Below are 15,267 nucleotides of genomic sequence, written 5' to 3' on the forward strand. Positions count from 1 at the left end.
AGGAAATATTTCCTTTTGATGATTCTGTTCAGACTGGTGTAAAACTTTAAGAGATTTCTCGTTAGTTGAACAGCTCTACAGAAATGTTTAGCTGCAGTTGAAAAGTGCCGAGAGAAAGCTGTCAGCTTGCTGCCTTCCACGCAAAAGGTGGAAGTGAAACAGAAACTATTGACACTGTTCTGGCTCGTAATATCTCTGGAATTAGAAATAATTAAAACAAATCCACCTCAACAGCTGCTTTGGAAGTCATACTGATGGTCTCTGTCACAGCAGTGTCTGTCACCATAGTATATATGTAACGGACTAGTGAGGAGATCTCACCAAGCCCACCTTGCCCAATGGCAATTAGATTGAAAGAGGAACCTTTGACAGCCTGGTGACATGTTGAGACTGCTGAGATGGCTGGAGGTTAAGTTCTTGAGCTTTTTATCCTAGGGATTAGTGGAACATTAAAAATTTATTATGAATGCTAGGTATGCATAATACTGTACATTGTCATAAGGACTTTAACGTTTAATGATTTTTTTTGTTGCACAGTAATTTATAAACTAGACTTTAAGGCTATATATATTGCTATCAGGGAAATACACATATAAATGTCACAAGTGTTTACAATTATGGAATCATGTGCTCTTCCAATTTTCTAAACAAAGGAAAAGAAGTTGTATGGATGAGTGGATAAGGAAGCTGAAGTACATTTTCTACAGTATCTTTAGAACTACAGGCACTTTGCTTAAATTTGTAGTAAAAATACAGCCGCTAGTGTTGCTGTTGAATGTTGATTTTGAGCAAAATTCAGGAAATTAAAATAATTAAATTGCCATGCTGGTAAATGTAACTAACTTTAAATCTGTATATCTAGTATCCTCCTAGGTTAAAAACTCCTACTATTAAAAACTGTGAGACAAATTGGATTAGCAAATGCTTTTGCATAACTCCTATAGAAATTAAGGTGAACTGCGTGTAATCACAGAAGATAATACTTCATCCTGTATCATTGTCAGCAGTTGAGAAGAGTTAAGCAGGGGTAGGAAAATATGTTTTATCCTTATTCTTAGTGTCAGCAATGAGAAAAGGATTCCAAATATCTTTTTATTGTTCTATCTAAGTTTGGAAAAACATGCAGTGATTTGGGATGCTTAGTGCAGTGTGTAAGTGCTAGCTCGGTCTTGTGGGCAAATAGAACAGTATTGAATCCATCGCACTGCAGGAGGCTGGTTTTTCTATTTATCTTCAGTTATATCAACAGCTCTCCTTTGCCACACTCAGGTGATTGGGCCTTATCCTTTATGGTTCCCGTAATGGATTATAGTTTTCCTCCTTGGCCTGATTTTCCCTTGTTAAGTCTCTACAATGAATGCCATTTCAGTACAATTGTAAGAACAAAGAATTTAGAAGCTTGTCTAGCTTGTCAAGCAGAATGTCATTTACAGTAAAATCTGAATTTTAATATTTTATATATCAAAGTTAGAATGAACTGTGCATGATTCTCAAATTCAAGTCAATGGTAATTTTACATTTGGTTATCTCAAAGGGTATTGTACATTTTTCATTGTTCTCTGTACATGAGAAAGTGAAATGAATAAAAAAATATACTTCAAAATGCCTTATTCTCTTTCATTTGTAATAGTATCTCAGGTGTGGCATCACAAAAATATAGGACACAACTTTAGAGATTATTTGGTTCCTTAATCTCAAAGGCAAATCAGTGTGAGAGAAACCCTTGTTTTATCTGTTCCTTTCTTTTCTGCGCTATTATCAGAAGAATATAAATTAAAAAAAGCCCAACCCTAGATAACATATAAATGAAATCAGATCATTCTCCATAGCAACGACTAATTTTTTTCTAATCTGGCCACTTCTTACATACTTTATGTTTAATCTTAAGTCTTTTTAGAAAGCTGCAAAACTATGCTATCTGTATCTGTTCGTTCACAAACTCTAAAACACTGAAATACCAAATTATATACGTATATGAAAAATGTATTACAGTACTGTTTTGACTAGTTGTTTGTGATTTACAATTTGCTCAATAGAATTTTTTTATAAAGCCACGATTTAATTGAGCATTCAAAGTCACCATTTACTCTAATTTAAAAAATATGATAAATAGGTAGCATTTTAAAAATAAAATAGCATGTAATAACATAGGTAATCCTGTAATTTTCAAACATAATCTATTGCATGCATGACAATATCAGCTAGACTATCGCTCTTACCTTCCAACTTCATTCCAACACTTAGACATTTTTGAAATCGACAGTAAGGGCATCGTTTTCTCTGTGTTTTGTCAATCTGGCAATTCTGATTTTCTATACATGTGTACCTTTTGTTATTCTGGACTGTTCGCTTAAAGAATCCCTGTATGACAGATACAAAAGTTAGCCTGTTTTGATGGTAGAGCGTATTTCAGCATTTCATTTTACGGAAATCACTGTAACATATTTTTCAGATACCACTCAAGCACTTACGAAGTTGTATAGTTTACTTTAAATTACAGTGAGAGGTACTCACCAGAAAACCACCAGATTCCAGAGTTTTTCTTGTATTAGTGCTATGTTTTATAGACTTGTGTCAAAGCTTGGTAAGACTGACTTTAGTCTCCTGTGCCACTAAGAGTGGTAACAGAAATAGCGAGTCTGATCAGTTCCTTTCGTATTCTTTAATCACTGAAAAATGACTAAAGTCTTCCATCATAAGTACTTTTACATGAAAGAAGCAGGGACACTGTTGCAAAGCTAACAGAAATATAGAGCATCTCTGGCTATTGCACATCCCAGTGGTGCATGCTAGAGGCTTTATAAGTGCTTGCTCTTCACTTCTCATTGATTATTTTGTAATGAAAGTATAATGTGCTAAGTTAGGTTTTCTGTGCGATTAAGTATTTCAAATTGCATTGTTCTGGCAAAGGTGTATATCTACATTATTTAAATAAATGTAAAGAACTTTAAAAATACTTTACATGACAAATTGGACATGTAATAAATTCATAAGTATTTAAACCCCATAGTATAATGGAACCATGCAGATACACTTACGTTCCAATATGATAAGTTTCATTGACAAATATTTTATTCTCAAAATTAATTAATGATCTGGAAAAAAAACATTAGTTTCTTGACTTTGCATGTCAAGTGAGCTCTGACATTTATAGTTTGTATGAAAAAAGTGCATGGTCATTACAGTCATGGAAATTTACATGGTAATACTGAAGGCTGGAAACATCTCAAGAAAGCTGCATTAGATTTTGCAAAGCTGATCTGTATTAAGAAAACTTTTCCTACTTTATCCTCTGGGAACAAAAATACTCTAAATATTTATAGATCAACTAAAATCAATATTTAGGACAGTTAGGAATGAAAGTTGTTCTAGAACTAGATCACTTCACAACAACAAAATCCTTAAAAGCAACGATAGAACTACAATGCAGAACAGTCCAAGTTGTTTCTATTTGTGCAGATGAGATCTCTCCAAGAGGCTTTTAAATCCTAAAGCCTTTTGGTGGTTATTTTTTTATGTGAATGTATCAAGAAACTTATCAGAAATAAGCCAAATCATTACACAACTGTTTTCTTCAATCAAAACTTTTTGCTGCACTTGTATTTGTATGAAGTAATTAGTACAGAACCTTGCAGCTTTCACAGGTGAGAAGTCCATAATGGTACCCGGACACTTTATCTCCACAGACTGGACACAGTTCCTCAAGGTCTTCATCATAAGAGTAATTCACCATTTTAAACTGAGACACTGGGGAAAGGAGAAATAGCACATTCCATTAGAATTTACGTTAATAACTCAAATTTTCTGCAACTGTTCTCATCTAGAGAGAAAGGTCAGTTACACATACTGCTGAAAATTGGGGGAAAACCCCAAAGTTTTATTTTTAAAAGCACGGCTTGCACTGAGATGTGCAACTTTTCTTCAACAGCAAATCTGCGTGATACTCAGCAAGCGGAACAAGAACCATCAGCTCCTCCGTTTTACGTTGTGAATATTTATATATACAGAGCGTCCTTAGCCTTAGTCGTCAGTGTATGGAATCAAACTAAATGAATTCATTTAAATCCGAAAACGATCAGAGGAAAGTTTAAAAAAAAAATCAGAACGAAAAGATGAAATGTCACATGTGTATTTCAATGAACTCCGTTCGTTTCCTTTAAAGTTCTCTTTCAACATCAGCCTGCAAATATTTACTTAGCCTGAACTTGTGTCTTACAGCCCCGGCGCTTCTGCGCCGCTGTAAAGGCAAGGAACTCATGCGCCAAAGCAGCTGCAGCCCAGTCCCGGTCCCGGTCCCGGTGCGCGGCCGCAGCCCGGCCGGAGCCCCCGGGGCGCGGGGGGACATGGGCGGCTCGGGGTCTGCCCGGGGAGACCCGCGCCGCGGCGCCGCACGAAGTTTCTGCCGCTCGGGGAAAGGCGGGGAGGAGCCGGCGGTCAGGATGGGCGAGGGGGGTTGAACGAGCCGCACGAAGGTACCGAGCGCTCCACAAAGAGCCCGGGCTGGTTATCGCCCCGAAGGAGCGCCCAGCGCGCACCGCGGGGCCGGTTTCCTTCGCCCCCCGAGCTGCTCAGCGCCGATCCGCTCGGTGAAGGCGGCACGATGAGCACGGCGGGGGGCGGCGGGCACCGCTGCGGCGCCGCTCGGGATGTCGCCTCCTTGCCGGTAACCCCGCGGCGGGCACGGCTCGGGGCACGGCCGGGGCTCGCGGGGCGGACACCGGGAGGAGGAGGGCCCGGCCCGCCCCACCGCTCCCGGGGCCTGGCGGGGGACCGAGCTCCCCCTCCTCGCAGGAAAAACCGAGCGGGAAAGCGGTCCCTGGCACGGACACTCCTCCGCGGGCGAGGAAGGAGCGGGCAACCTCCTTCCCAAAAGGAGGAGAGGGAATCATTTCGAGGGAGCGGCCGGGACGGGAGCCTTGCCCGGCCACGGACCCTCCCGTCCCCGCGGCGTCCCCGGGCGGGGGCTCCGCCGCCTGCCCCCGCGCACCGGGAACGGCCCCGTCCCGGCTCGGGCATCCCGCCGCCCTCCCGGTCCCGCCGGGACGCAGCTCGGCCCTGGCGTCGGGGCGCTCTGCCGCCGGTTCCGCCACCTGAGCCGCGGCTGCCGCGCCCGCGGGCAGAGCCCTCGGGGCTCCGCTCCGGCACCGTGCGAGGCACACGGGGCGCCCGGCAGGGCTTCTCCCGCAACCCCCCCCCCCCGCGACACCACCTTCCAGTCAGCTTTCCGGGGAGGAGACCGCGCTCCCCCGGACCCGCGGCGCGGCCGGTGTCCCCGAGCAGCGACCGGCTGAGCGTCCGCCCCCCGGGGAAGGCTCCCGCCAGCCAGGTGCTCGACGGTCCCCCCGCCGGGCTTTGCTGTCGCCTCGGCGCGGGTGCCCTGGTCCCCGGTGCCCCCGAGCCGAGCTGGACGCTGCCTCGCGAGGGCGGGGGCTGCGGGGCGGCTCAAAGCCATCAGCCCTAAACTTTTTTGGCAGGACGAAGGACCGGTTTGCCAAGGGGGGGAGGAGAGGGAGGGAAGCGTGCGGGGAGGGGGATCGCCGTGCCTTTCCCCCCTTACCTTGCATGTTTTCCGGCATCTGCCCCTGTTCTCCATTCGACCGGACAAGTCCCAGGGCCTCCGTCTCCACTTTGGGCAGCATGACAAGGCGGCTGCGGGCCGGGCTGGGGGCTCCGTGTCCGTCTGCGACACCGGTACCTGGACACGGCAGCACAGATTTAGCAAGAGCGAGGGGCGCTCGGCGGCCGCTGCCTCCTCCTCCTCCTCTTCTTCCCTCTCTTTGCTCCACGCCAGCTCTTGCCCTGCTGCCGCGGGAGCACCGAGCGGCCCCGGACGCCGGGAAGCGCCGCCGGGTGCCCGCGGCTGAGGGAGCCGCGGAGCGGTAGTCAGGCTGTTGGAGGCGGGGGCGGAGAGCAGAGGAGGAGGAGGAAGACCGGGGGTGCCGGGGAGGAAGGAGAAACCCCGGTACCCCGCAGCAGCTCCGCCCGGGGCTCAGCGCGGAGGCAGCCCGGCGCCCCGATCCATGCGGAGCGGCACAGTGCACGGGAGCGCTCTGCCGCCACCGGTGCTGCTGGAGAGGGTTCCCACCCCCGTCCCCCTCCTCCCTTCCTCCCTCCTCCTCCTCCTCCTCCCCCTCTTCCCCCCGCCACAAGTGCGGAGGTGCCGAGTCGGGACCTCTAGCCCCGGGCCCGCGGGGAGGCGCTCCCGGGGGCTGCGGGGCGCTGGGGGCTCCGGCGAAGGGGGGGGCCCGGCACCGCCCTCGCAGCCAATAAGGCAGAGGCGGGATGAGCAACACCCCCGCGCACACCCCCGCCCCGGAGCACGCCCGCTTGCCCGGCGCGCTGCCCCCTGCCCGGCTGTTAGACAGGGCTGCGGGCTGCGCTCCGGGCTGCCGCCGTCCCCCGTCCCCCGCCCCAGCGGAGCCCCGCGGGCAGCGCCTGCCCTGCCGGGGGTTCGCAGCAGCACCCCTGCACGGCCCCAGCCCTCGGGGCCGCGCTGCCGCCGCCCGTGCAGCCCGAGGAAAGCGGGCAGGAGCCGCTCCCGAGCTCACTGCACCCGGCCTGGCTTTTCGGGTCTCCGTCCCCTGAACTTCTTGCGAAATCTGCCGGAGGCAGGCGCATCGTTTGCACAAAAGACGATGCCCTGGCAGAGCATCGCTCGGGCAAGAGCCTCCCCGGCTCACGGGGCACGGAGCAGCGCTCGTTTCGGAGTTTGCCCAAAGAACTCGTTTGTGGCAAGCGGGTGCCGAGAGCCCGGTGGCCGCGGGGGTCTCTGCCCGGGGTTCTCTGCCCTCCCCGCGGCCGGGGCGCTCCTCTCCGCACCGCTCCCGCTGCCGCGCGTAGGTTTGGCGGTGTGGGATGAGCGGTATTCGCACCTCCGAAAGCATTCGAACCCCCCGCCCGAGCGCTCGGCTGCCCCAACTCCTCTGGCAGTTCAATCTCCGTTGTGTATATTAAGAGCTGGAAATATTTGCCGGTGGAAATTACTTCCGATTGAAAGTAAGGCGCGAAACTGTCTCCAGCGCAGGTATAACATTTTCCATCGGTTGGGAGAGAGTTTGTGAAAACTGACCATTGTATTCAGTACTTGCGATGATCTCCAGGTGACAGCGGTGGGACAAGCCCTCCACGCTCACAGAGCAGACTCGGCTGGGCTCTTCCCTAGGCGTTTTAAACTTTCCATATCAACTAATTGGAAGGAGAAACCTGTGCTTAACTCGGCGCAGATCCCGAGCCAACTCACCACCACTGCTGGAATAGAAAATGTCTTTCTTTCACTGTGCAGTGTTTGGTATTTTGGGGATGGACCCAACGCGCAGAGGCTGTGACCTCTCGGGCTCCTTCCGTTCTCACCTTTTCCCCCACGCTCCTTCGGGTGGAGAGCGAGCAGGAGAACGGTTGATCTGATCTATGACAACAGGTTATTTCTCAGTACAATTTCAGAATTTAGCAGTTAGCCTGCGAGTAAGTTTTAGGACAGCAACGTGGAGAGCTGCGGGAGCAGCCAGCCCGACGGCTGAACTCCCCCCGAGGGGATGCCCTCGTCTCTAGGCAGAGGTAGCTCGGGCTTGGGAGGTTGTTCCCGGGTACAGGAATTACACGCAGCCCCTCTCGCAGGCATCACCTCGTAGCATCGTCCTGCTCTGAGCGCAGGCGGCTCCGCTCCGCCGGGAGGGGTCGGCGCCGGGGTCTAGCCCCAGCGCAGCCCGGCCGGGAGGGACGGCGTCCCCCACGACGGTTGCCCCGGCCCATCCGGGCTCTCCCCGGCCAGCGGGCACGGCCACAGCCCCGGGCGCTTCGCTCCTGCCCGTGGGCTCGGCGGCATTCCGCTGGGAAAGGGTTCGGAGCGCCTTAAACCGTGTATAGCAAAGCCACTCCGCCAGCTATCGCTGTGGATGAGCGCACTTTGGAGTGGTTATTACACATCCACGTTTCTCCGAAGTAACAGTTTAGGGCAGTACCTATTATAAATGATACCTGGCCCCTTGTGGCTACATTTAATTTAACATGGAGTTCCAGCTCTCACAATTGCCTTGAGCAACCTTAATTACCCTTTCTTCTAAGCTCTTCTCCATTCCTTACTAAGTTCTCCAAACTTTTTTTCAAATGTGATTTCTCTCCTGAGTTTGCCTGCCTTGTTCTGACTTTGCCTGAAGGTCTTGATTGACGCGTGTAATTATAATTATAAAAGATGATGGCTCGGGGAGCCTCCAGCAGCCTTGATTAGTACAAGGAGCAAGACCTGGCATATTTTATACTTCCCGATTTAAATGTATGTACATTTACATTAAGAAAAAACATGGTCTAATTTTAAATAATATGAAGCTTCTTCTACCTCTTTGTTTTCAAGGTAGAGGTTTCTGTGTGATGATATTTCAAGGCAAGCTCCAATTTCTTACACCTTCAAAGAGGCCACGGATCCCGGACGAATTTCAAAGCCTTTTTCCCTGAGAAGGGACATTTCCAACTCTGAGGGTCTGTCTGCTCGATGAGCAACAGATTGTTCCCTTCTAGCTCTGTGTCGGAAAGTGTCCCGGAGAAGGTTTGATTTCTCTTTCTAGCAAGCAAACTCTAAAAAAAGATAAGTTGGGTGTTTGTTTGGTTTTTTTTTGGGGAGGGAGGGGGGCTGTTCAAGGCAAACTTCACAGAAGCAAATGAAATAAATGAATAGATGGAGGACTGAAACTTTTCTCCTGGGAAATCTAAATCAAAAAGATTGAGAGGGCAGTATTTCTGAAGGCGAGAAATCCGCACCCTGCGCCCCCTTCCTCTCCCGCCGAGCACTCGTGTCTGCCGACAGCCCCGAGAGCTCCGGGCTCTCGCTCGGTGGAACCGGCGGCTTCAGCCGAGTGCCGGGCTCGGGCGGCTGCCCCGGGCGGTGCCCCGAGGAGGCGGCGCGGGGCTGCGGCGGGCACGGACCCTCGGCGGCCGGGGAGGCTCGTAACGCGGCTTTGCTGCATCACCTCTCGCACCTCTCATACCCAACTTTGCGAGACTGCTTACACCACGAAGAGTGTGTCCAGTACGGGCTCTACTCTACTCTTCCTTTCCCCCATTCCTTTCTTTTGCCTCTCCTCTCCCTTTTCCCTTTCTTCTAATTTCTTTCCTCCTCTGCTCTTTGTCACTAACAGATCACTCCTACAGGAAACTACCTCGAAACTTTCTAAATCCCGTAGCCAACGGGCTCCTCTCATTACTTTGTCGAGGAAATGGTGCTTTGAATTCCTAGGGATTCATTTGCGGGGAGGCTGTTAGTCCCTCCAACTCAGGCTTTAGAAACGGAACTGTCCTCGCTAGAGAACTGGGGGGGAAACCACAAAAAATATGTCCTCCCCCGCCCCCCCGAGTTCTTTTTGTTTTTTTTTAATCTACTGTTAGGGAAACAGCACTTCAGGCTGAAATACTTTTTGTGTAAAACGCGCACCACAGAGGATGGCTTTCAGAAGCCTTTTCCCTTTTTTCTCTACTGCGAATCATTGGCCGCTGCCCTACGGAGATCTCCATCCTCTGGTCCGAAACGGAGAACCGCTTCCAACCAGTCAATTATTGACCGAGGAGCTATTTTTAAAGCGCGGCCGAGCCGGAACGCTGGGCTGCCTCCGGAGCACCTGGCAGCGGCGTGAGGCGAAGCTGCGGGAGGCTCCGGGGCGAGGGGCGACCCGGGCCGGGCTGGGATTGCCTTTCTTTTATTGCGAAGGGAGTCACCGGCGAGGGGCCGCCACCCCTCCCCTCGCCCGGGCGGCAGCCGATCGGGCAGGGCTCGCCGTGGACACTTTGCCGGGCAAACTGGAAGGCGTGGGAGGGCTGAGGCCACGGCGAGGTGCGAAAGGCGAGGCTCCCCCGAGCGCCCCTCGGGAGCCGGCGGGGGGGATGCTCTGCACCGACGGCATCAGCTGCTAACCGCAGCCGCTCTCCATCGGGACACCGAGAGATCCAGATTGCAAGCAGGACGTCTGCTTTTTGTTGTTGTTGCTGGTTTTTAGTGATAAATTACACGACTTCCGCAGGGAAAAGGCCTTTTAGTCTCTCACTGCTTGGACCTGTTGCCGCTGCCGAGAAAAAGATGCTCGCTGTGCCCTGCGAGGCGGCAGCGGCTTCCCCTGCGCACCGGAGGCGAGGGGAGTCCTAAAAGCACAGCCCTTCGCACCGCCCCGAGACCCTCCCCAACACCGGCAGTTATTCGCTTTTCTCGTGTCTGCCTCTACAGCAGAATGTGGAACAGCTATTTAAAAAACCCGGAGCTTGGCGTGGAACTAGAACTCCAGATACATTTGTAAATAAAGCAAGGCTCCTGCCAGGGCTGAGCTCCGGTCTCTGTATCATAAGAAATAATTGATTTCTATCCTGCACAGACAGGCTTAAAAATGAAATTTCTTTTGCTGAGGCAACTGACCTTGATCTGTTGGTGGGGAAAAAAAAAGATGTTTTAGGTCTGCTTCTCTCCCCCTCCCCCCAATAATTATGTTTTGAAGCTTGGAAAACTTAAAAATAATTTAGTAGCTGATCTTTATAATGAAAAAGTTTCAGATCGTATATGTATCTCATAAGATTTCACCAAACATAAGCATAAACTAAACCATGAGAAGATAAACTAGGCATAGTTTATGCTGAGAAATCTTGATAAGGATTGTGTACATATGCATATCTTTTCATTGTATATAAGAATGTATTAATAAATAGCAATATGTAAGGTAGCATATCTCTGTAACAGATATAATGTACTCATGTAATATGTGAGTAAACACTAGACATTAACATGAGACATGAGAAGTTGTAACCGTTTTCTCCACAGTGCAGCCGAACACAACTCCTGCAGCAGATAATTCTTCCCTTTCACCCTATATAAAGACAAGTTTGAGATCTGACCTTTAAATTACCCACACGGACGAGTGGCTGGAGGCATTTTGTCAGCATTGGAGATTTCCCTCTGGAGACCACGGGCTTCATCATTGTTACTTTGTCTCATGTATTCGGGTATGTAAAATCAGACTAACTGGAAAAATCGGGTGGAAATTTAAATACCGCCCCTTTTATAGATAGCTCGTTTGCAGTATAACAATAGGAAAAGTATTTAATGGGCAGAAAATTGATAAAAGTAAAGAATAAAAGCAAAAGCTCACTGCTATAAATAAATCACCTATGGTGCATGTCTTGCAGTGCTCACACAGCCCAAAAAGTTCACTCCTGTGGAAGCTTTGCCTGCATCATTGCTGGCCAAAATCCTAACCCAAACTTTTAATGATAATGTTTGCTGTCTTTGTTAATAATATGAAATGTTATTATATATGTATAATAGTATAACACAGAAAAATAAACCTTGTCAAACACAAGAACATTAGTTAAAAGACTCTAAACTGCCTGAGGACACACATTACAATTAAGATGGCAGTAAGTCTTAAACAAGCTGAAAAATTTCACAGCAAGAAACTACAAACAGATTACTTTTCCTCTTATATAACCATCTTTCCAAGTTAATGAAATAATTATTTCTATTAAATAATCATAGCTTATAAAAATTGCATAGTGTCCCCTAGGACACTAAGACAAAAAGCTGATTAGGAGAAAAATAAAACTAGTTGAGGAGCTTTGTATTCCCCCAGAATCTGGTAGTAGAAAAAAAAAAACATAGTACTTTCATAAAAATTTTCATGAGCCCCTACAATGTTTTCCATTTGGAAGATAGGATGTGCTAAGATTTTGTGAATTCCAGCTGCTTCTTTCACTATATGACTATAAATCTAAAAGCAGACGTCAACAATGGGTGGTGCCCACCCACGCTCCAGCTCCAGGCTTGTTGTGTTTGCTCTCCAAGGGACAGGTCCACTACCATTTAAATTGGAGGAGTCTGATTGGCACTCGTGGGAGCTGGAGGAGGCCTTCCTTGCCGTAGGTCATTCTTGCTGTGGCACATCACTGATTTATACCAAAAACCTGACATGTTGCCAGATGGGGGAATGCACTGGGTGCGTGTCTGCAAAGCAGGTGCTCCCTGACAAGGGCACCTCTCAGCCGCTCTGGTGGAAAGCAGGAAGGGCTCCCGGCCTGTGGAGATGGACGGTGGGGTCTGCAGAGGCCATGACAGGGATACCTTCACAAACCCACTTGCTCTGCCTCTGGTTTTGAGCGAAAAGCCAAGGAGGTGCTGTGAAGAACCTGACCAAAGCGAAAGTTCAGGGATGAGATTTACACTTAAAAGCTCTTGGCCCTGCTGCTCTTTGTACTTACACCCTGGGAGGACAGCTTTTTCTTCCAAAGAATCACTCTCCAAAAGCAAATAAAACCCTCTTCCTATTTGATTCCCCCACCTCCAAGCAGAGGCCCGTAGGGTGGTGCTGGTTACATTTAACCCTTACAGGTACATGGCAATCAGGTTACAATGCTGAGTTAGATGCACTTTGCAGGGATGCCACCATGGGCTCTGACTACGCAGTGTCATGCAAGGGCAGAATCCTCTCTCGACCCAAAACACACAAGATTTTGGAGAGTTTCATAGGATTTAGACCTGCTTTTTCTGGGTCATGCTTTGCACATCTGTCCATATATATCTGTGATACAACACGTGTTTGAGTGCATTTTGGAGGTATGGTAACAGCAGTGCTCTCCCAACTTACGTCTCCCACCAACCCGTTTCACATATCCAAATATTTTAGGAAACCTGGACCTACCAATCTTTTGGAAGCCAAGGAAACAGCACTTAGGAGGTCTGAATGTGACAAATTGCGAGTGTCTTATTTTTCCTTCTCCTTGGGTTGCATCCTTTCACACTGAGAAACCTTATCTGAGATGTATTATTATTTTACTGTCTCATGATTAAGGCTGAGGAGAGAGGATCAGAGGCTTTTCCAGCACTTTTTCCTCCTCGGCAGCCAAAAAGACCAAAAGCTAGAGCAAGGCCCAACAGAGCAAGACCCAGCTATAAGAATGGACTCGCATCCCTTTTCCATGTGTTTCTGGGGGCAGAGCTGTGTGAAGGAGCATCCCATACCTGCAGAGAAGCACCAGAGGCTCTCTGGCTTTGAATTCTCTATGGCTTTGATGACGAGCACTCGTGACCAAGTATGGCCAGTTCCTGGGCAGAGCCGTGTCCAACAGCCCGGGACCACCCTGTGCCCTCTGGCTTTGGCAGACAGGGTGTCCTGATAGTACTGCTGAAGGGTCCACATCGCTCCTTCCAAGAAGAGCCATCAGGAGCCCATCGCAGTGGAGGCTGGCACCAGGCACAGCCAGCCAGAAGGGCCCCTGCGGCATTACTCCGCCAGCTATCCATTTGCAGCCAAGCAAACCTTCATATGGTGTTGGGCTTAGTTCTTGTGTGGGAGTTGCAGGGCAGGTGAAAAGAGCGAGAGAGGAGCCCCTGGGCTCCCGGGATACAGCCAGGTCTGAGGTGGGAGCCCTTCCTGTGGGTATCTTTTCCTTGCCTATGAGAAGCAGCAGCTCCACTCAGGAGATCAAGATCAAGTTTCAGCTAAGTTTGAGGCTATTTCCTGCAGCTGTTGCTGCACCCTTCATCCCCACAGTCCCAGACCCTCCCTTGATGACGAGGTGCTCATATCACATCCAACATCAGGGCAAGAACTTCCCGCGCCGCGTGATGACGCACTCTGGGGGCAAGAGGAGGAAAGAGAACCCTGGTTCCCACAAGTGGGCCAAAGCTCCCTTCTCTCATCCTTATCATAAACTGCTGTGCCGAGACACAGCTTTGCAAAACCCCGAGCTGTGGAACCTGCGGAGCTGCTGGGCTGACTTGCACAGAGCTTTCCTGCCAAAGAAAAGGCACCTTGCTACCAGTCTCTGGTGAGAGGCGGAATGACCAGAGACTGGAATTTTGAGGAGAAGGGCAGGGAGGAAGTAGGGAGAGATCACAGCCACTGGGCAGGTGGGCATGCAATGCCCCTTGTGCCTGCAAGCCAGAGCAACCTGTGCCTGCTGGCTCTCTGATGGGGACCCGGTGCTGTTTCCGTGTGCTACTGAAAATGTTTACTTCTTTGCTTCTCTGAATCTTAACTGGCTTTTGCTAGCCAGCCAACCTGCCCCCGCCCGAATGACAATATATCTGCATTTGTATCTACAAAAAAATAATTTGCATTTGACACGTATTACAAAAAAGAGACCTGAAAACATTCCTGAGGTTTCCTTTAACAAGAATATTCAAGCTAGAGGTTATTTAAATCTAATTTTTGCGACTGTTTATACACACACACATACACAATTTGACAGTTATCAGCAAATATAACAGATAAAGATACATGCATTAATATAATTAATTATCCAATTATATATTTGATAGTCACATCTCTGAAGAAAAGTGTTATTCACTGAATCATCAGCTGATCAGCTGTTTTCTTATTTTTTTACATTGTATTGTAAAGTTCTTTTTTCTTTTTTTGCCTAAATACACATGAAAATTAGCCAGTTTTGTTGGCTTGCCCAACTGTAACAATTTTTTTTTTTCAGTTTGGACAGCACCAAGTATAATATATTTTTTTCAGAGTCTTCAAAACAGTTAGAAAACTGTTACTTACCAACTGATGTAAGTCCATGTTTTATAGATTCCTGTATGATGGCTGTGTGGGAACCAGAAGACATTATTAGGTGTAAAAATAGAGTACCCTTGGGTGCAAGGTGTACGGCATTGAGTACAGAAGAGGTGCAGCTTGTAAACTTTTCTGGCCTTGAGACCCGGGCTATAATAACCTTCAGTGAAAGTCGTTGTGATGAACAACAACAAAAAAAATTATCCAAGAATTCAGAAAGTAACAAGCATGTCTTTGAGTGGACTCTGTACTTTTTCCAGCATTAGTGACCTGCTGTAAACCATGTATCCCATTTCATGATACTCTCTAATCAGAAGAATTGGAACTTGTAATAGGTTTGGCACCATCACGTGATTTTGTACAGCTTGATAAGAGGACCCTGTTATAAAGTGACAGCAAAAGAGATAAGAACTCTTGGCAGATAATGGCAGAGAAATGATTAACCTAGAGTGGAGAGGTGCTATGAAGCCCAGAGAGTGGTAGGTTGTAAAGTTGTGGGGTCATAAGATCGTACTGAGTGGATGAAAAGCCATACCAATGTAAGTGTAATGACTATAAACTCAGACTTGTGACCTGTCCGTCTTGATGTCATCACCTCTTTGCACAGTGGACAGCAAGCATGGTTGTTTTGGCTTCTGTAAACACTCTTTGGATGGCAAAACAAGCAAGTATTAATTCCTTAAAGAAAGCTTCTGAATGTGCTTGGGACTCTACACCCTGAGTAACAGGACCGGCA

The 15,267-nt window shown here is 48.5% G+C and overlaps 1 protein-coding gene across 3 annotated transcripts in view; it reads right to left on the minus strand.

Moving 5' to 3' along the window:
- NR5A2 (nuclear receptor subfamily 5 group A member 2) overlaps window positions 1–14,838 on the minus strand; it is a 92,533-nt gene extending 77,695 nt beyond the window's left edge. The window contains exons 1-4 of one of the 3 annotated variants that reach the window (XM_009555790.2): window positions 14,520–14,838; window positions 5,558–5,695; window positions 3,629–3,747; window positions 2,220–2,361 (exon numbers count right to left, since the gene is read on the minus strand). In XM_009555790.2, the coding sequence (XP_009554085.1) occupies window positions 2,220–2,361; window positions 3,629–3,747; window positions 5,558–5,695; window positions 14,520–14,583 (463 nt within the window). In that variant the 5' untranslated portion in view covers window positions 14,584–14,838. Of the gene's footprint in view, window positions 1–2,219; window positions 2,362–3,628; window positions 3,748–5,557; window positions 6,074–6,172; window positions 6,203–14,519 lie in introns of those variants that run through there. The other 2 variants (XM_054073300.1, XM_054073299.1) reach the window with 2 other exon arrangements.
- Window positions 14,839–15,267: the final 429 nt, after the last annotated feature.

Source organism: Cuculus canorus, chromosome 8, assembly GCF_017976375.1.
Source record: "Cuculus canorus isolate bCucCan1 chromosome 8, bCucCan1.pri, whole genome shotgun sequence".
Taxonomy (NCBI): domain Eukaryota; kingdom Metazoa; phylum Chordata; class Aves; order Cuculiformes; family Cuculidae; genus Cuculus; species Cuculus canorus.